Genomic DNA, 21,900 nt, shown 5'->3' on the forward strand with positions numbered 1-21,900 from the left:
CTGATTATACCTTTTATTTACTTTTTTTTTACCTTCTTTCACCTTCTCTTATTTTCAATTCACGTCTGCTACCTTCTATTTACCTTCTTTTAACATTTTATCATTTATTTACTTTTTTTTTTTACCTCTTTTGACCCACTCGTACTTTAAATTCACGTCTGCTACCTTCAATTACCATGTATAACCTTCTATTTCCCTTCTTTTAACCTTATTTTACCTTTTATTTACTTTTTTTTTTTACCTTGTTTCACTTTCTCTTACTTTCAATTCACGTCTGCTACCTTCTATTTACCATCTTTTACCTTATGTTTACCTTCTTTTAACCTTACTTTACCTTTTATTTACTCTTTTTTTTACCTTGTTTCACCTTCTTTTACTTTCAATTCATGTCTGCTACCTTCTATTTACCTTCTTTTAACCTTATTTTACCTTTTATTTACTTTTTTAACCTTGTTTCACCTTCTCTTACTTTCAATTCACTTTTGCTGCCTTTTATTTACCATCTTTTACCTTCTTTTAACCTTATTTTATCTTTTATTTCCTTTTTTTTTACCTTGTTTCACCTTCTCTTACTTTCAATTCACTTTTGCTACTTTCTATTTACCATGTTTTACCTTCTATTTAACTTGTTTTACCTTCTCCAGACTTGATCATTTTTACGAGCCACACTTAGACGATTGATTAAAGCAACAGAATATAAATCGAATCGTTGCAGCCCCAGTATAGAATATAAGACACTCGAGCGTTAGTAACGTGCAAAAAGTCGCAAGAAATAGTGAGTTTGCTACGCACGGAATGTGTAGGAAGAAAGGGGCGTGGCACTGACATGTTCTTACCTTCTGGATGAAAACAATGACGATAAAAACGAAAAAAGAAAAACATGAAAATATTAAGAGAAATGTCTGAGGACGACAACGTCTAAGGAGAAAGCAGCAACACAAGTTGGTGTGCGCACGACAAACACGTTTTTTTTCTTCTGCTGACCTTATTTCTTTAAGTCGTTCTCTTTGGATCACCTGGAGGATTTCCTTGTGGCTCATGGGCGTGTTGGGGTATTTTTCCAGCACCTGCCACCAAAGACAAGTAGAATTATACACTTTGTTACACAACTTAACGAGAACCGGCATCAAAAAAAACTCTCTGATTCCACAAAAAACACTCATGATGGATGCAAATAAAGGTTTCTCTTCCTAAAATAATGCCCAGAAACACCACTCATAATGATGTCATGCAGCTGTGCACCAATTTATAACTACAGTGATATGATAAACATAATTGTTACCTACAAGAATACTTTGCAAAAATGTCAATCAATCAATCAATGTTTATTTATACAGCCCTAAATCACAAGTGTCTCAAAGGGCTGCTAAAGCGACGACATCCTCGGTTCAGATCCCACATAAGAAAAAATTTAAAATAAATAGTATTTGCTATTACGACACTCATGATGACACCACTAATATTTTCTGACTTGGTTGCATCATATTACTTATTTATACAACATAAGATATTAGTCAACAAGTTAAAAAAACTATATATAATTGAATTTTGTACATCCAGGGTGTAGCCCGCCAACCGCCTGAATGCAGCTGACATAGCACCCCCCCAACCCCGAAAGGGACAAGCGGTAGAAAATGGACAGATTGATGTTTAATATTTTGAATACACTAGCATACCATGCTATCCGGTTAGCATGCTAACTTTTTTTTTTAAAGCTAACTTTACAAACGTACACTTCAGAGTCATATACCTTGGTCGTTAACTCGGGCTAATGTGAACATGCTAACGTTGGCAAGCTAACCGTGTTCATTACCGAGTTATATTTTTCTGAGGCCAGGGTGTCCAAACTGCGGCCCCGAGGTCCGAGTTTTGTTTGCCCGCCGCATATTGTCCGAACAAATTTTTTTTTTAAATGAGCAAAAAAAAAAAAATTTGTCATTTAATGACGAAACAATTTTTTTTTTTACGATTAATAATAAATCTAATGTACCGTATTTTACGGACAATAAGGCACACTTAAAGGGCTACTGAAATGAGATTTTCTTATTCAAACGGGGATAGCAGGTCCATTCTATGTGTCATGCTTGATCATTTCGCGATATTGCCATATTTTTGCTGAAAGGATTTAGTAGAGAACATCCACGATAAAGTTTGCAACTTTTGGTCGCTAATAGAAAAGCCCTGCCTTTACCGGAACTATGTGTGTGTGACGTCACTGGTTGCAGGGCTCCACACGTCCTCACATTGTTTTTAAATGGGAGCCATCAGCAGTAAGAGCAATTCGGACCGAGTAAGCAAAAATTTCCCCATTAATTTGAGCGAGGATGAAAGATTTGTGAATCAGGATATTGATAGTGAAGGACTAGAAGAAAAAAAAAAGTGACGGCTCCGGCAGTGTGAGCGTTTCAGATGTAATTAGACACATTTACTAGGATAATTCTGGAAGATCCCTTATCTGCTTATTGTTTTAATAGTGTTTTAGTGAGATTTTAAAGATTGTAAAGACATACCTCGAGGTCGGATGGCTGCGGTGAACACGCAGAGTCTCAAAGAGAAGCCGAGGAGCCAAGTTCACAGCTGCCTTTTTTGACAGCTACTGCAGGACTACGAATAATCCACTGATGTCTCCGGTAAGATATATATCACAATTTCCCCATCCAAAAACATGCTGGTTGACGTAGAGAAATCATGTTCGTTTGACCGCTCTGCTTCACAACAAACAAAGAAACACCTGCTGTGTCTCGGTGGTAAAGACAGCTGCAATCCACCGCTTTCCACCAACAGCATTGTTCTTTATAGTCTCCATTATTAAATGAACAAATTGCAAAAGATTCAGCAACACAGATGTCCAAAATAATGTGTAATTATGCCATTAAAGCAGACGACTTTTAGCCCTGAGTGGTGTAGCGCTAATATTTCCTTACAGTCAGTGACGTCACGCGTACGCGTAATAAATTCTGCGACGTTTTCAACAATAAACTCGCAGGAAATTTAAAATTGCAATTTAGTAAACTAAAAAGGCCGTTTTGGCATGTGTTGCAATGTTAATATTTCATCATTGATATATAAACTATCGGACTGTGTGGTCGGTAGTAGTGGGTTTCAGTAGGCCTTTAAAATTCCTTTTTTTTTTTAAAAAAAACTGGACAGTGTGCCTTATAACCCGGTGCGCCTGATGTACGGAATAACACTGGTTGTTCTTACCGACCTCAAAGCTATTTTATTTGGTACATGGTGTAACAATAAGTGTGACCAGTAGATGGCAGTCAAACATAAGAGATATGTGCAGACTGCAATAAGTCTTAAGTAAGCAACACTAACATTTTTTATGTTCCATTGAAAATATAGAACATTACACACGGCGCTCAAAAATCTATCAAAATGTTTTAGTAGGACTTTGGTAAGCTATGAAGCCGTACCGCTTGATGGATTGTACTGTGCTTCAACATGCGAGAATTATTATTGTGTGTGTAAAAGGTAAGACATTATCTGCGGTGTTGTTTTGCGATATTATGCAAAAACAACTTTTCTTACCCTCTGGTACCTGCTGATCTATATTTGGGATCTGCATAAGTCCTGAAAATTTAAGCATCTTCTTGTTATGGGACATTCATTCTCCGCTGTCGCCATTTGTAATATAAAGTAGTGTAACGTTCTTACTAATATCCGTCAGTAAACTCGCCATAAAAGCGCTAAAACATACCGGTGTAGTGAGTTTACATTATTCACCCAAGGAGCTTTAGTTATTAGAGAGTTCCAGTCGGACGGTTTTTCAAGGGACACATGTTGTTGTTGAACTAGTGAGCCACGGATGAGGAGATGCTGCTCTGTTATTGATTTAAGTAAAATCTTTAAAATACGGTGCGCCCTACGTTCCGGAAAATACGGTAAGTCAGAGTGAAACCTTGTCATTGTGAGGAGAAGGAACATTTGTTTTGGAAAATAATGTGTCCTGTAGCCAAAAAAAATCCTGAACTAGACAATGTGGAGATGACCACTTGACACGGCAACTAAACTAGGAAACTAAAGGTAGCAAGAACAATCCACTAGGGGTGTAACGGTACACAAAAATTTCGGTTCGGTACGTACCTCGGTTTAAAGGTCACGGTTCGGTTCATTTTCGGTACAGTAAGAAAACAACAAAATATAAATTTTTGGGGTTATTTATTTACCAAATTTTTAAACAAATGCTTTATCCTTTTAACATTGGGAACACTATAATTATTCAGCCCACGTTAATCCACATTAAATTGCCTCAAGTTGTTGCTTTGCTTAAATAAAATGACAAAACCTTTCTTCTACATATAAAAAGTGCAACATTAAACAGTTTCAAGTCAACTCATCCTGCCTAATTAATTACAGCATTTGGGAAGCCTGTAGTTGACTTTTATTATGTAAATGTTATATTGTTGTCAACATGTGATAGCAGGGACCCTGCCATTCAAACTAGGCTACTACATTACTAATGATTAATATAACTATAGCAGAAAAACTAGTACAACAGCAATAGGAGAGACTATTCATCCCTGAACACCATGGAGTTCAATGCAATAACAGACAGACAGGGCTTTGCTGCCCCTAACACACACACACACACGCATACACACACAGCAAAATGAGCTAACGTTACGCTAAAAGCTAACTAGCCTTCACCTAAAGCCAGGACTGCGAGGGAGCTGAGCTTCAGTTTAAGTTTCTAGAAGGTCAACGGGCTCATAGTGATGTTTAGAAAGTAGTTGAATTGGAAGAGTTTAATATAATTTGGGGAGAGTCTGCGGCTCCCCTGCTAAACACATATCTGCTCGACGCTAAAGCATTGACAACATGCGTTCTGAATACACACTGCTGATTGGCTTTGTATGTAACCAATCGGATGGTTGTGTGGGCGGGACAATGCTTGCAGCTGAGACAGAGGCAGAAAGCAGAGCAGCTTGTGAAGACTTCTGCTTACAAACTCGTTCGGTACGCCCGCGTGCCGAACCGAAACCCCTGTACCGAAACGGTTCAATACAAATACACGTACCGTTACACCCCTACAATCCACATCTGAGGTCCTCTCCAATTAAGTCTTTGTTGCTTAGAATGTTCCCCTAGTTTTCAAATAACTCTAAATTAAGTCTTTTTTTACCTAGAATGTACCCCTAGTTTTCAAATAACTCTAAATTAAGTCTTTGTTACTTAGAATATGTTCCCCTAGTTTCCAAATAACTCTAAATTAAGTCTTTGTTACTTAAAATATGTTCCCCTAGTTTCCAAATAACTCTAAATTAAGTCTTTGTTACTAAGAATATGTTCCCCTAGTTTCCAAATAACTCTAAATTAAGTCTTTGTTACTTAGAATATGTTCCCCTAGTGTCTAAATAACTCTAGATTAAGTCTTTGTTACTTAGAATATGTTCCATTAGTTTCCAAATAACTCTAAATAAAGTATTTATTACTTAGAATGTTGCCCTAGTGTCCAAATAACTCTAAATTAAGTCTTTGTTACTTACAATATGTTCCCCTAGTGTCCAAAAAACTCTGAATTAAGTCTTTGTTACTTAGAATATGTTCCCCTAGTTTCCTAATAACTCTAAATTAAGTCTTTGTTACTTAGAATATGTTCCCCTAGTTTCCAAATAACTCTAAATTAAGTATTTGTTACTTAAAATAGGTTTCCCTAGTTTCCAAATAACTCTAAATTAAGTCTTTGTTACTTAGAATAAGTTCCCCTAGTTTCCAAATAACTCTAAATTAAGTCTTTGTTACTTACAATATGTTCCATTAGTTTCCAAATAACTCTAAATTGAGTATTTATTACTTAAAATATGTTCCCCTAGTTTCCAAATAACTCTAAATTAAGTCTTTGTTACTTAGAACATGTTCCCCTATTTTCCAAATAACTCTAAATTAAGTATTTGTTACTTAGAATATCTTCCCCTAGTTTCCAAATAACTCTAAATTAAGTCTTTGTTACTTAGAATATGTTCCCTTAGTTTCCAAATAACTCTAAATTAAGTCTTTGTTACTTAGAATATGTTCCATTAGTTTCCAAATAACTATAAATTAAGTCTTTGTTACTTAGAATATGTTCCCCTATTTTCCAAATAACTCTAAATTAAGTATTTGTTACTTAAAATATGTTCCCCTAGTTTCCAAATAACTCTAAATAAAGTATTTGTTACTTAGAATATGTTCCCCTAGTTTCCAAATAACTCTAAATTAAGTCTTTGTTACTTAGAACATGTTCCCCTATTTTCCAAATAACTCTAAATTAAGTCTTTGTTACTTAGAATATGTTCCCTTAGTTTTCAAATAACTCTAAATTAAGTCTTGGTTACTTAGAATATGTTCCCCTAGTTGCCAAATAACTCTAAATTAAGTCTTTGTTACTTAGAATATGTTCCATTAGTTTCCAAATAACTATAAATTAAGTCTTTGTTACTTAGAATATGTTCCCCTAGTGTCCAAATAACTCTAAATTAAGTCTTTGTTACTGAGAATATGTTCCCCCTAGTGTCCAAATAACTCTAAATTAAGTCTTTGTTACTTAGAATATGTTCCCCTGGTGTCCAAATAATTCTAAATTAAGTCTTTGTTAGTTATATGTTCCCATAGTGTCCAAATAACTCTAAATTAAGTCTTTGTTACTTAAAATATGTTCCCCTAGTTTCCGAATAACTCTAAATAAAGTATTCGTTACTTAGAATATGTTCCCCTAGTTTCCAAATAACTCTAAATTAAGTCTTTGTTACTTAGAATATGTTCCCCTAGTTTTCAAATAACTCTAAATTAAGTCTTTGTTACTTAGAATATGTTCCCCTAGTTTCCAAATAACTCTAAATTAAGTCTTTGTTACTTAGAATATGTTCCCTTAGTTTCCAAATAACTCTAAATTAAGTCTTTGTTACTTAGAATATGTTACCTTAGTTTCCAAATAACTCTAAATTAAGTCTGTGTTACTTAGAATATGTTCCCCTAGTGTCCAAAAAACTCTAAATTAAGTCTTTGTTACTTAGAATATGTTCCGCTAGTGTCCAATTAACTCTAAATTAAGTATTTGTTACTTAGAATATGTTCCCCTAGTGTCCAAATAACTCTAAATTAAGTCTTAGTTAGATAGAATATGTTCCCGTAGTGTCCAAATAACTCTAAATTAAGTCTTTGTTACTTAGAATATGTTCCCCTAGTGTTCAAATAACTCTATATTAAGTCTTTGTTACTTAAAATATGTTCCCCTAGTTTCCAAATAACTCTAAATTAAGTCTTTCTTACTTAGAATATGTTCCCCTAGTGTCTAAATAACTCTAAATTAAGTCTTTGTTACTTAGAATATGTTCCCTTAGTTTACAAATAACTCTAAATTAAGTATTTGTTACTTATAATATGTTCCCCATACTAAAGTGTTACCAAAAACATATAACTTTGTCTTGAATTTGAAAAAAGTGAATTAGTGAAGTGAATTATATAGCGCTTTTTCTCTAGTGACTCAAAGCGCATTTACATAGTGAAACCCAATATCTAATTTTTACATTTAAACCAGTGTGGGTGGCTATGGGAGCAGGTGGGTAAAGTGCCTTGCCCAAGGACACAACGGCAGTGACTAGGATGGCGGAAGCGGGAATCGAACCTGCAACGCTCAAGTTGCTGGCACGGCCTCTCTACCAACCGAGCTATACCGCCCCACCAAAAATACATTTTATTTTTCACTAAAGAAGGGTTCGGTGAATGCGTATATGAAACTGGTGGGGTTAGGTACCTCCAACAAGGTTAAGAACCTCTGGGTTGGACTGTCCGCCCTGAGGTGGGTAGGTCGTGAGTTCGAACCCTAGCCGAGTCATACCAAAAACTATAATACAAATGGGACCCAGCATCAAGGGGTTGGAATTGGGGGTTGAATCACCAAAAATGATTCCCAGGCGTGGCCACCCGCTGCTGCTCACTGCTCCCCTCACCTCCCAAGGGGGTGAACAAGGGGATGGGTCAAATGCAGAGAATATTGTCACCCCACCTCGTGCGTGTGTGTGTGTGTGTGACAATACTTCAACTTACTTTGACTTAACTTTAACTTAGTTGGGTGACATTGTATGTGTTGTAAGACTTGTGAAGGTGGTGAAGTGCAACATAAACAACACAAGTGCGCTACTAGCTAAAGGAGGCGGCTTAATAAATGGCGCCTCGCTCGGTACCGTCTTGGCCGCTTCCGCCCACGTCCTCCCCTTCTTCTTCTTCTTCTTCTTCTGTCTCTCCCTCATGGCGGCCGCCGGGGCTGTAAAAAAAAAAAAAAAAAAAAAAAAAAAAAGGCCTCGCTTGTCTGTTAGTAAATATGTCGTCCCGGTCGCCGCTTAGGCCTTAGTCGGCCCGCCATGTTGTTGTGTTTTTTTTTTTAACCTACTACTGGTCACGTGGGCACCGCCAAGGCAACGTGACGTCACTTTAAATATGACAGCACGGACGTCAACGAAGTCTCGCGGGATTTCTTTGACGACCCCATAGAGCAGTGGTTCTCAACCTTTTTTCAGTGAACATTTTTTTTTATTCAGGGACCCCTTAATCAGAGCAAATCATTTTTGGTTGGAATAAAAGAAAGAAATAAATAAAATACAGCAGTATGTCATCAGTTTTTTGATGTATTAAAGGCCTATTGAAATTCGATTTTCTTATTTAAACGGGGATAGCAGGTCCATTCTATGTGTCATACTTGATCATTTCGCGATATTGCCATATTTTTGCTGAAAGGTTTTAGTAGAGAACATCGATGATTAAGTTCGCAACTTTTGGTCGCTAATAAAAAAGCCTCCCCTTTACCGGAAGTAGCAGATGATATGCGCGTGATGTCACGGGTTGTAGGGCTCCTCACATCTGAACATTGTTTATACTGTAAGCCTCCAGCAGCAAGAGGTATTCGGACCGAGAAAGCGACAATTTCCGCATTAATTTGAGCGAGGATGAAAGATTTATGGATGAGGAAAGTTAGAGTGAAGCACAAAAAAAAGTAAAAAAAATAAAAGGCTGGGGCAGTGAGAGCAATTCAGATGTTGTTAGACACATTTAATAATAATAATGATAATAATAATAGTAATGGATTAGATTTATATCGCGCTTTTCTATTGTTAGATACTCAAAGAGCTCACAGAGAAGTGGGAACCCATCATTCATTCACACTTGGTGGTGGTAAGCTACATCTGTAGCCCCAGCTGCCCTGGGGTAGACTGACGGAAGCATGGCTGCCTACGGCCCCTCCTACCATAACCAATCATTCATTCATCATTCATTCACCAGTGTGAGCGGCACCGGGGGCAAAGTGTAAAGTGTCTTGCCCAAGGACACAACGGCAGTGATTTAGCTGTCAATAGGTGGGAAGCGAACCTGCAACCCTCAGGTTTCTGGCACGGCCGCTCTACCCACTACGCCATACTAGGATAATTCTGGAAAATCCCTTATCTCCCTATTGTGTTACTAGTCTTTTACTGAGAATATACTGTACCTGAAAAGCGGAGGGGTGTGGCCACGGGTGTGTTGACGCCAGAGTCTCTGAGGGAAGTTACGCTGCTGCAGCAGGACGGGAGCTCCGCTGATGTCTCCGGTAAGAGCTGACTTATTACCACAATTTTCTCACCGAAAACTGCTGGTTGACATTTGGTCGGGATCCATGTTCGCTTGACAGGCTCTGATCCATAGTAAAGCTTCATCTTCGGGAACCACTGCCCTGGGGGTGGGGGCGTGGGGGTAGGGGTGGGGAGGTTGCCCACATATGCGGTCCTCTCCAAGGTTTCTCATAGTCCTCATTGTCACTGTCACCGACGTCCCACTGGGGTGAGTTTTTCCTTGCCCTTATGTGGGCTCTACCCAGGATGTCGTTGTGGTTTGTGCAGCCCTTTGAGACACTGTTGATTTAGGGCTGTATAAATAAACATTGATTGATTGATTGATAAGTTTGTTTGTAAATGGTGAACTTTATAAATAAAGGTATATAAAAAAAATTAAAATCTTGGAGAAAGATTAAAGAGTACAAAAGCTAGGGCTGAGAATATTTGGGTGTCCCACGATTCGATTCTATATCGATTCTTGGGGTCACGATTCGATAATATATCGATTTTTTTCGATTCAACGCGATTTATAATTGTAAAGGACAATGTTTTATCAACTGATTGCAACAATGTAAATTTGTTTTAACTATTAAACGAACCAAAAATATGACTTATTTTATCTTTGTGAAAACATTGGACACAGTGTGTTGTCAAGCTTATGAGATGCGATGCAAGTGTGAGCCACTGTGACACTATTGTTATTTTTCATTATTTTTATAAATTTCTAATGATAATGTCAATGAGGGATTTTTAATCACTGCTATGCGGAAATTATAACTAATATTGATACTGTTGTTGATAATATTCATTTTTGTTTCACTACTTTTAGTTTGTTCTGTGTCGTGTTTGTGTCTCCTCTCAATTGCTCTGTTTATTGCAGTTCTGAGTGTTACTGGGTCAGGTTTGGTTTTGGAATTTAGTATGAGTATGAGTTTATTTGGAACATGCAAGCATACAACATGATACATCACAATTTCCAGTTTCTCTTTTCAATATGTTCGAAAAGAAGTAGGAAGAAGCAGAGCTTATTTAATCCTACCCCTTTTCTTTTACATAACAGTTGCTAAAACTTTAGTTTTATTGCATTGGATTGCATTGTTATGGTATTGCTGTGTAGTGGTTTGTTGGATTGATGAAAACAAAAATAATAATAAAATAAAAAAATCGATTAAAAACAAAAATGAGAATCGATTCCGAATCGCTCAACGTATTCGATTCGATTTCGAATTGATTTTTTCCCACACCCCTAACAAAAGCCCTTAAATTGATATCTTTGTTAAAAACCTTTAAAGTGATTTAAAGTGTCTCCTTTTTTTCCATATTTGTTATTATTATTACTCCATCTGTGTGAATTACAAACGTATGTTTGTTGTCCAATTCAAAAATAAAAAATAAAATAAAAAAAAATAAAAAAAAGTGGCGCTCTATCCATGCAGTACTCCTTCCCGCCACTAGCCGTTAGCCTCCCCCGGCTAGTCGCTCCAAGCTAACAGTCAATGGCGGTCCTGGATGCTACAACGCCGCTGGAAAATGCATTCGGAGGTAAAGCCGCCTGGCCGGCAGATACAAAACGTCTTTTATAAATGAACATTCGTGTTTTCTTACGTGTTTCGTGACGACATGCCGGACTGGAGCGTCGTAAAAAAGGACAACGAAGGTTTAGCCCGCAGCTAGCCACAATGCTGTTAGCTTAGCCGGCTAGGTAAATATTAGCCCGCACGTCTTCCATACGCCATATAAGTCATTTTAAAAATATTAATAATAGTTTTTATTCCACCCGGGTGAATAATTGACGTGGCTCGGACATGGACGGGGTGGTAGATAACGCATTAGCAGTGGCTAGCCTGCTAGCGTGCTAGCTGACGCAAGCGAGGCATTGTTATTTTTATTTTTTATTTTTTTATCATATATATATATACATATATTTTTTTTTTGGCTACATTGTTTTTTTTTTTATTTTAGTTTTTTTTTTTTTTTTTTGCTCCACTTCCGCCACCATGTTTGAGACGGAGACCCACGTTTCGTGCCTTTTCCCCGAGATCCTGGCCATCATTTTCAGCTACCTGGAGGTGAAGGACAAAGGGCGGGTAGCGCAGGTGTGCGCGGCCTGGCGGGACGCGTCCTACCACAAGTCGGTGTGGCGCGGCGTGGAGGCCAAGCTCCACCTGCGCCGTGCCAACCCCTCGCTCTTCCCCAGCCTGCAGACGCGCGGCGTCAAGAAGGTGCAGATCCTCAGCCTGCGCCGCAGCCTGAGCTACGTCGTCCAGGGCATGCCGCACATTGAGAGCCTCAACCTGTGCGGCTGCTTCAACCTGACGGACAACGGCCTGTGCCACGCCTTCGTGCAGGACATCCCCTCCCTGCGGGTGCTCAACCTCAGCCTGTGCAAGCAGATCAGCGACTCCAGCCTGGGCCGCATCGCCCAGTACCTGAAGAACCTGGAGGTGCTGGAGCTGGGCGGCTGCAGCAACATCACCAACACGGGCCTGCTGCTGGTGGCCTGGGGCCTGCACCGGCTGCGGAGCTTGAACCTGCGCAGCTGCCGCCACGTGTCGGACGTGGGCATCGGGCACCTGGCGGGCATGACGCGCAGCGCCGCCGAGGGCTGCCTGGCGTTGGAGAAGCTCACCTTGCAGGACTGCCAGAAGCTCACCGACCTCTCGCTCAAGCACGTCTCCAAGGGGCTGGGCCGGCTCAAGGTGCTCAACCTGAGCTTCTGCGGCGGGATCTCGGACGCCGGCATGATCCACCTGTCCCACATGACGCACCTGTGCAGCCTCAACCTGCGCTCCTGCGACAACATCAGCGACACGGGCGTCATGCACCTGGCCATGGGCTCGCTGCGCCTCTCGGGCCTGGACGTGTCCTTCTGCGACAAGATCGGCGACCAGAGCCTGGCCCACATCGCCCAGGGACTGGATCGGCTCAAGTCGCTGTCGCTGTGCTCCTGCCACGTCAGCGACGACGGCATCAACCGCATGGTGCGGCAGATGCACGAGCTGCGGACGCTGAACATCGGGCAGTGCGTGCGCATCACCGACAAAGGCCTGGAGCTCATCGCCGACCACCTGGGCCAGCTGACGGGCATCGACCTGTACGGCTGCACCAAGATCACCAAGCGGGGCCTGGAGAGGATCACCCGGCTGCCCTGCCTGAAGGTCCTCAACCTGGGCTTGTGGCAGATGACCGACAGCGAGCGCTTGAGGTAGAGGCGGTTGCCATGGATACCAAACATTTCACCAGACAGCTACCACAGCAGTGCCTAACCACACGACGTCGTCTATTTTTTACAAAGTAATAATCAGTCTAATTCCTAAACAGACCCCGATGTATTTTTCTAACAATATTTTTTTTTCAAGGGGGAATAAATAATGTCGGTACTTCAAATTGAAGTGGACACATGTCACATTCCACAGGATGAGAAGGAAAAAGTGGGACTTGCGATCGCTTCCTCGACGGATTATGCAAGAACAAACTTCTGGAAACGAGCTCTCAATAATCTCAAGAGTATTTCTTTTAAGTAAACAGTAATTTAAGATGGTTTTATATTCATACTGTAGTGATATTTATAAATAAAAATGGCAAATATGTTTCACTTTTTGGTGGTGTGGGCTTCTTTGTGCAACATGATTGAAACTCCCAACATTTTAAAAACTCAATTTTCAGGGTGAATAAAAAGGCTTTTGTACGAAACCCCAAAAGCAGCGACGTTGGCAGGTTGTGTAAATAGTAAATAAAAAGAGATTACAAATATTCTTTACAATTATTTTTTACAAAAACTCATTCAAAGCAAAATTTTCGCAAAAAATACAATTTTTGCCTCTTTGAGCTGTAATTTGACCCCCTTAAAATGCTTCAAAACTCACCAAACTTGGCACACACATCAGGACTGGAAGAAATGGTGATCTAATGAAAAAACCAAACCAGAAAATTAAAAAATGCGCTCTAGCGCAATTTTTGAATAAAACACACAAAAAACTGCTCCTAGGAAGAGAAAACAGACAAAACTGCTTGTAACTTCCAGTAGGAATGTCGGACAGACATGAAACAAAAACCTCTATGTAGGTCTCACTTAGACCTACAATTATTTGCAAATCCTTTTCAATTGAATCGACTGCAAAGACAAGATATTTAATGTTCACACTGAGAAATGTAATATATATTTTTTGCAAATCATTAATTTAGAATTTATTGGAAATGGTTTGAATAGGTTGAAAAATGTGGGAATTGTACAACTTGGAAAAAATGTCCCATTCATTTCAATTGGAACCTCCTGGAAATGTGTGGGCTTCTTTGTGCAACATGATTGACACTCCCAACATTTTAAAAACTCAATTTTCAGGTTGAATAAAAAGGCGTTTGTACGAAACCCCAAAAGCAGCGACGTTGGTACGTTGTGTAAATAGTAAATAAAAAGCGGATACAATAATTTGCTAATCCTTTTCAATTCAATAGACTGCAAAGACAAGATATTTAATGTTCACACTGAGAAATGTAATATTTTTTTGCAAATAATCATTAAGTTAGAATTTAATGGCAATGGTTTGAATAGGTTGAAAAATGTCCCATTCATTTCATTTGGAACCTCCTGGAAATTTGGGGAAATGCGGGATTTTTGGAAAATGATAATAGGAGCATGAATGTCCTGAATGAGCTGAATTGGTTGATGTTAGAATTGTTTAAATCGGGCAAGAAATGTTGAAATAGTAAAATGGTATTAGGGAATTTATTTGAATTAGAAAAAAAGGTGGTAAGAATTTCCAGAATGGTGGAATGGTTTGAAAAATGTGGTAATTGTGCAACTTGGAAAAATGTCCCATTCATTTCAATGGGTACTTCCTGGAAATTAGGGTAAAAGCGGGATTTAAAAAAAAAAAATGATTAGGCGCATGAATGAGCTGAATTGGTTGATGTTGAAATTGTTTAAATCGGGCAAGAAATGTTGAAGTAGTAAATGGTATTAGGGAATTTCGGAAAAATCTGGAATTTTTGTTAATTTGGTAAAACGGTAGTTTGAATTTCCAGAATGGTGGAATGTGTTAAAGAATGTGGGTATTATGCAACTTGAAAAAAAAATGTCCCATTCCTTTCAATGGGAACTTTCTGGTAATTTGGGAAAAGCGGGATTTTTGAAAATGATTAGGAGCATGAATTAACTGAATTGGTTGGTGTTTAGAATGGTTTAAATCGGGCAAGAAATGTTGGAGTAAATGGTCTAAGGGAATTTCGGGAAAATTGGGATTCTTGAATTAGGAAAAAGGGTAGTTAGAATGGTAGAATTCGTTGAAGAATGTGGGAATTGTGCAACTTGAAAAAAGGCCCATAGACTTAAATGGGAACTTTCTGGAAATTTGTGAATTTGGGGAAAAGCGGGATTTTTTGAAAATGATTAGAAACATGAATGTCCTGAATAAGCTGAATTGGTTGGTGTTGGTATTGTTTAAATCGGGCAAGTAGTTAATTGTATTAGGGAATTTGGGGAAAATATGGAATTTTTTGGAATTAGGAAAAAGTAGTTAGAATTTCCAGAATGCTGTAATGTGTTAAAGGGGGAATCCATCCATCCATTTTCTACCGCTTATTCCCTTTCGGGGTCGCGGGGGGCGCTGGCGCCTATCTCAGCTACAATCGGGCGGAAGGCAGGGTACACCCTGGACAAGTAGCCATCTCATCGCAGGGCCAACACAGATAGACAGACAACATTCAGAATGGTTTGAAAAATATAGGAATTTTGCAACTTGAAAAAAATGCCTCATTCATTTCAATTGGAACTTCCTGGAAATTTGGGGAAATGCAGGATTTTTGGAAAATAATTAAGAGCTGAATTGGTTGGTGTTAGAATTGTTTAAACCGGGCAAGAAATGGTGAAGTAGTAAATGGTATTAAGGAGTTTCGGAAATTTTTTTGAATTGAGAAAAAGGGTAGTTAGAATTTCCAGAATGGTGGAATGTGTTAAAAGTGGAATTGGTTGAAGAATGATGGAATTGTGCAACTTTAAAGAATGTTACATTCATTTCAATGGAAATTTTGGGAAAAGCGGGGAAAAAAAAACAAGGTCAAATGTTCTGAATGAGTTGTAATCGCTGGTGTTGAAATGTTTCAAATCGGTGGAGAAATGTTGAAGTAGTGACATGTTGAATTGAGAAATAGTATTACGGAATTCCTAGAATTTTGGAAAACTGGGAATTGTTCCAGTTCAAAAAACAACTTTGTTTTTTGTCCTGATTAAGAGAAATGTGACCCGATGTATTTTTGTAACAATATATATTTTTTTCGCAATGGTTTGAAAAGGTTGAAAAATGTGGAAATTGTGCAACTTGGAAAAATGTCCCATTCATTTCAATGGGAACTTCCTGGAAATTTGGGAAAAGGCGGGATTTTTGGAAAATAATTAAGAGCTGAATTGGTTGGTGTTAGAATTGTTTAAATCGGGCAAGAAACGTTGAAATAGTAAAAAAGGTTTTAGGTGATTTCGGGAAAAGCTGGAATATTTTTGAATTTGGAAAAAGGGTAGTTTGAATTTTCAGAATGGTGGAATGTGTTGAAGAATGTGGGTATTATGCAACTTGGAAAAATGTCCCATTCATTTCAATGGGAACTTCCTGGAAATTGGGGAAAAGCGGGATTTGAATGTCTTGAATGAGCTCTATTGGTTGGTGTTGGAATTGTTTAAATCAGGCAAGAAATGTTGAAGTAGTAAATGGTATTAGGGAGTTTTGGGAATTTTTTTGAATTAGGAAAAAGGGAAGTTAGAATTTCCAGAATCGTGGAATGTGTTAAAAGTGGAATGGGTTGAAGAATGTGGGAATTGTGCAACTTTAAAGAATGTTACATTCATTTCAATGGGAACTTCCTGGAAATTTGGAGAAATGCAGGATTTTTGGAAAATAATTAAAAGCTGAATTTGTTGGGGTTAGAATTGTTTAAATGGGAATTTTAAAAAATGGTCTGAATGAGTTGAAATGGTTGGTGTTGAAATGTTTCAAATCGGTGGAGAAATGTTGAAGTAGTAACATGATGAATTGAGAAATAGTATTACGGAATTCCTGAAATTTGGGAAAACCGGGAATTGTTCCAGTTCAAAAAACAACTTAGTATTTTGTCCTGATTAAGAGGAATGTGACCCGATGTATTTTTCCAACAATATTTTTTTGCAATGGTTTGAAAAGGTTGAAAAATGTGGGAATTATGCAACTTGGAAACATCTCCCATTCATTTCAATGGGAACTTCCTGGAAATTTGGGGAGATGCGGGATTTTTTGGAAAATAATTAAAAGCTGAATTGGTTGGTGTTGGAATTGTTTGAATCGGGCAAGAAATGTTGAAGTAGTAAAATGGTATTAGGGGATTTCGGAGAAATCTGGAATTTTTTTGAATTTGGAAAAATGTAGTTAAAACTTCCAGAACGGTTGAATATGTTGAAGGCGGGATAGGTTGAAGAATGTGGGAATTTTGCAACTTGGAAAAATGTCCCATTCATTTCAATGGGAACTTCCTGGAAATTTGGGAAAAGCGGCATTTTTTTTTATTTGGAAAAATGTAGTTAAAATTTCTGGAATGGTGGAATGTGTTTAAGGCGGGACAAGTTAAAAAATGTGGGAATTGTGCAACTTGGAAAAATATTCCATTCATTTCAATGGGAACTTCCTGAAAATTTGGGAAAATTAGGATTTTTTTTTTAAATTGATTGATTGGTGTTGTAATTGTTTGAATCGGGCAAGAAATGATGAAGTAGTAAATGGTATTAGGGAATTTTGGGAAAATCCGGAATTTTTTTGAATTTGGTAAAAGGGTAGTTAGAATGTCCAGAATGTTGGAATGTGTTGAAGAATGTGGGAATTGTGCAATTTTGAAGAATGTTCCATTCATTTTGATTGGGGGAAAATGCACAAAAAAAAAGGAATTATGGGAAATGTGGGATTTTTTTTTAGGATTGTTGAAGTAGAACACACAATTCCTGTACAGGCTGAATATTTTTAGGTTGAAAAGATTTGAATCAGATGAAAAATATGGGAGTTGTGGAACTTTGAAGATAGGTTGAAGAATGTGGGAATTTTGCAACTTGGAAAAATGTCCCATTCATTTCAATGGGAACTTCCTGGAAATTTGGGAATTTTAAGAAATGCCGGATTTTTTGGAAAATAATCCGGAGCATGCTGAACGTCCTAAATTAGCAGATTTGGTTGGTGTAAGAATTGTTTAAATCGGGCAAAAAATGTTGTAGTAGTATATGGTATTAGGACATTTCTGGAAAATCTGGAATTTTTTTTAACTTGGAAAAAGGGTAGTTAGAATATCCAGAATGGTGGAATGTGTTGAAGAATGTGGGGATTGTGGAAGTTTACAGAATGTCCCATTCATGTCAATGGGAATTTCTGGAAAAGTGGGAATATCTAAAAAAAAAATGGTCAAAAATTCGAATGGTCTGAATGAGTTGAAATGGTTGCTGTTCCTTGTTTGTGAATGAGTGAGCATTTCATGGAAGCTGCTTTTATACCCAATTATGGCACTCACCTGTTCGACGTTCCAAATAAGTGTTTGATGAGCATTCCTCAACTTCCTCAGTTTTTTTGCCACTTGTGCCAGCTTTTTGAAACATCTTGCAGGCATCACATTCCAACTGAGCAAAAAAATAACTAGTCTTTGCGGTCTTTTCAAATCATTGTATTCTCTTTTTATTTATCATTTACATAAAAACAAGCCAATTAAGTGATAGGTAAAAATATTAAATATATTTAAATAAACATTTTAATGAAAAAAAATGTATTCGCTTTTTTTCCATTGATTTTTAATGACTATTATTTGACCAAAATGATTCATACATAACAGCATTTTTTTTTTTTTTTTTGAAATGGATAGTTTTTTTTTTTGTTTTTTTTACCAGATACGAGCCAAGTAAGTGGCTAAACAGTAAGAAGTCATTTTTTTAAGTAAAATATATATCCATGTTTATACTTAAAGGAAATGATTGAACAATTAATTTGAAATATTTATTAGCTTTTTTATTTGATGTTATTGAGAATTCTATGTACAAAATGATTCATATATTTTTATGTCAATACATATTTTTAAACTAAAAAAAAAACCCAAGTGATGCGTAAAAATATTTAAAAAAAACATTAAAAAATATTAGCTTTTTTATTTGATTTTATTGACAACTCCCTGTATAAAATGATTCATAAATATGAAAAGTTTTTCATGTGAATGACCCAATAAGTAAAAACTATTTCATATATTTAAATAAAAATGTTAATTTAAGCCCTGCGATGAGGTGGTGACTTGTCCAGGGTGTATCCCGCCTTCTGCCCGATTGTAGCTGAGATAGGCATCAGCGCCCTCCGCGACCCCAAAGGGAATAAGCGGTAGAAAAATGGATGGATAGATGGATGTTAATTTTTTTTTTAAATACTAACTTTTTTTTATTAGATTTTATTGACAAATGATATATTTTTTTAAAACTATAAATGACCTAAGTCATAAGTTGAAATATGGATACTTTTGTGAAATTAACATTTTTATTAAAAAAAAAAAAAAAAAAGAAGCTTTTTTTTTCTTTGATTTTTAATGACAATTCCATGTACAAAATGATTAATAAATATTTGTTTGTGAATTATTATTTTTTAACTGGAAATAACCCAAGTAGGTGATAAGTAAATATTTATTAGCTTTTTTATTTGATTATGAATATGAATTTTTCTAATGCGAATGATTTTTTAAAAACAAGACAATACCTAAGTTAGAGATAAGTAAAAATATTAAATATATTTAAATAAAAATTTGAATTTTAAAACATATTAGCTTTTTTTTTATTTGATTTTGACATTTCATAAAATGATATACAAATATGATTTATTTTAATGTGATTTTTTTTCAAACAAATGACCTAAGTGATAAGTTGAATTGAATTGAATTGAATTATATTTATATAGCGCTTTTCTCTAGTGACTCAAAGCGCTTTACATAGTGAAACCCAATATCTAAGTTACATTTAAACCAGTGTGGGTGGCACTGGGAGCATGTGGGTAAAGTGTCTTGCCCAAGGACACAACGGCAGTAACTAGGATGGCGGAAGCGGGAATCGAACCTGCAACCCTCAAGTTGCTGGCACGGCCACTCTACCAACCGAGCTATACCGCCCATTAAAATATATTTAATATATTTATACTTCTTATTGAAAAAAAATTGTTTTGCTTTTTTTCATTGATTTTTTGTATACAATTCCATGACCAAATTGATTCTTTTTTTTTTTTTAAACTAGAAATAACCCAAGTAAGTAAAATTATTTAATATATTTAAATACACATTTTCATTTAAAAAATATTTGGCTATTTTATTTGATTTCATTGACGATTCCATATAGAAAATGATTCATAAATATGAATTTTTTTTTTAAACTTAATGACCCGCCCCCCGTGACCCCAAAAGGGAATAAGCGGTAGAAAATGGATGGATGGATGGACCCAAGAAAGTGATAAGTAAAAATATTAAATACATTGAAATAAATATTTTAATTAATAAAATAGCTTGCTTTATTGGATTTTATTGACATTTTGTATAAAATGATTCACAAATATGATTTTATATTTTATGGGAATTATTTTTCAAACTATAAATTACCAAAGTAAGTGAGAAGTAGATATATAAATATACTTTTGGGGAATAAACATAATTTAAAAATGTTAGCTCTTTTTTCCATTTATTTTTAATGACAATTCCATGACCAAATACTCAATATATTTAAATAAACATTTATTCGAAAAAATATTTATTAGCATTTTTATTTGATTTTGACAATTCCATGTACAAAACGATGCATAAATATTAATGTTTTTAATGTGAAAGATTTTTTTTAAACTAGAAATTACCCAAGTAAGTGATAAGAATATTTAATATTTGAATAAACATTTTTATTTAAAAAAAAAGTCAGCTTTTTTTTAATTAGATTTTTGACATTTTGTACAAAATGATTCACAAATATGATTTTTTAGGAAACATATTTCATATATTTTTACCTTTGGGAAATAAACTTTTTTAAATTTTTAATAGCTTTTATTACATTGCTTTTTAATGACCAAAATTATTCATAAATATTTTTTGGGCGGCATAGCTCGGTTGGTAGAGTGGCCGTGCCAGCAACTTGAGGGTTGCAGGTTCGATTCCCGCTTGTGCCATCGTAGTCACTGCTGTTGTGTCCTTGGGCAAGACACTTTACCCACCTGCTCCCAGTGCCACCCACACTGGTTTATATGTAACTTAGATATTGGGTTTCACTATGTAAAGCGCTTTGAGTCACTTGAGAAAAGCGCTATATAAATATACTTCACTTCACTTTATGTGAATTGAAGTGAAGTGAATTATATTTATATAGCGCTTTTCTCTAGTGACTCAAAGCGCTTTACATAGTGAAACCCAATATCTAAGTTACTTTTAAACCAGTGTGGGTGGCACTGGGAGCAGGTGGGTAAAGTGTCTTGCCCAAGGACACAACGGCAGTGACTAGGATGGCGGAAGTGGGAATCGAAACCTGCAACCCCCAAGTTGCTGGCACCGCCACTCTACAAACCGAGCTATACCTTTTGATACTTGTTAGCTTCCATGCTATTCGTTTGTGTATTTCCCTAGCTCACATGCTAGCGTCTTTTGTTCCTTCTAGCTCACATGCTAGTTCTGTTGTTTTTTGTCTATAGTGCCTTTGTGCAAGTGTTTTTGTTCTTAGTTTGTTTTATAGTATACATAAATCATTTCCTACCTTTACTGCATAACAGAAATAACTTCAAAATGCATATTTAGAGCTAAAAACAAAATACCTTAAAAATAAAACAATTATATAATAATACAATAATCAGTTAAAAAGCATTTTAATGGTGAATTACATTTTTTGATTAATCAATTAAATATAAAAAACATTATGAAAAGGCAAATCAAGAATGACATATGGTCATGAAACACATAGCTAAAACAATACCTTAAAAATAAAAATGAAATAAAATAAAAATAAACTATGAATAAAATAAGCATTTAAAAATTTAATTTTATGATATTCAATTAATCACATTATGAAAAGAGAACATTTGTATTTTTTAACAACAAATGACCCAAAAAGTGTATTTTTTTCTACAAGTAAAAATGCATCATTTTTACTGAAAAAAAATCTACTGATTCCAAAAATATTTATTATCTTTTTTTCCGCCGTTAATTTGCCGCTCGCATTGCCAGATTAACCCAAAAAAATGCCAAGAAACAAGGCTTATAATTTATTTATTTACATGAATAAAATAAGCATTTAAAAATTTAATTTTATGATATTCAATTAATTACATTATGAAGACAA

At 36.4% G+C, this 21,900-nt stretch overlaps 2 protein-coding genes across 3 annotated transcripts in view; one reads left to right on the top strand and one right to left on the bottom strand.

Annotated features, from left to right (window-relative positions):
• asxl2 (ASXL transcriptional regulator 2) overlaps positions 1 to 8,356 on the bottom strand; it is a 42,326-nt gene extending 33,970 nt beyond the window's left edge. For both annotated transcript variants that reach the window (XM_061894179.1, XM_061894178.1), the window contains exons 1-2: positions 8,169 to 8,356; positions 985 to 1,067 (exon numbers count right to left, since the gene is read on the bottom strand). In XM_061894179.1, the coding sequence (XP_061750163.1) occupies positions 985 to 1,067; positions 8,169 to 8,234 (149 nt within the window). In that variant the 5' untranslated portion in view covers positions 8,235 to 8,356. The remainder of the gene's footprint in view (positions 1 to 984; positions 1,068 to 8,168) is intronic.
• A 2,648-nt stretch (positions 8,357 to 11,004) lies between these two features.
• Positions 11,005 to 13,164, top strand: LOC133549076 (F-box/LRR-repeat protein 14-like). Its single transcript, XM_061894180.1, has one exon. It carries the CDS (start codon positions 11,567 to 11,569, stop codon positions 12,776 to 12,778), a length of 1,212 nt encoding a protein of 403 aa, XP_061750164.1. The 5' UTR covers positions 11,005 to 11,566; the 3' UTR covers positions 12,779 to 13,164.
• The last annotated feature ends 8,736 nt before the right edge of the window (positions 13,165 to 21,900 follow it).

The sequence above is a fragment of the Nerophis ophidion genome, linkage group LG03 (assembly GCF_033978795.1).
Source record: "Nerophis ophidion isolate RoL-2023_Sa linkage group LG03, RoL_Noph_v1.0, whole genome shotgun sequence".
Classification (NCBI taxonomy): Eukaryota; Metazoa; Chordata; class Actinopteri; order Syngnathiformes; family Syngnathidae; genus Nerophis; species Nerophis ophidion.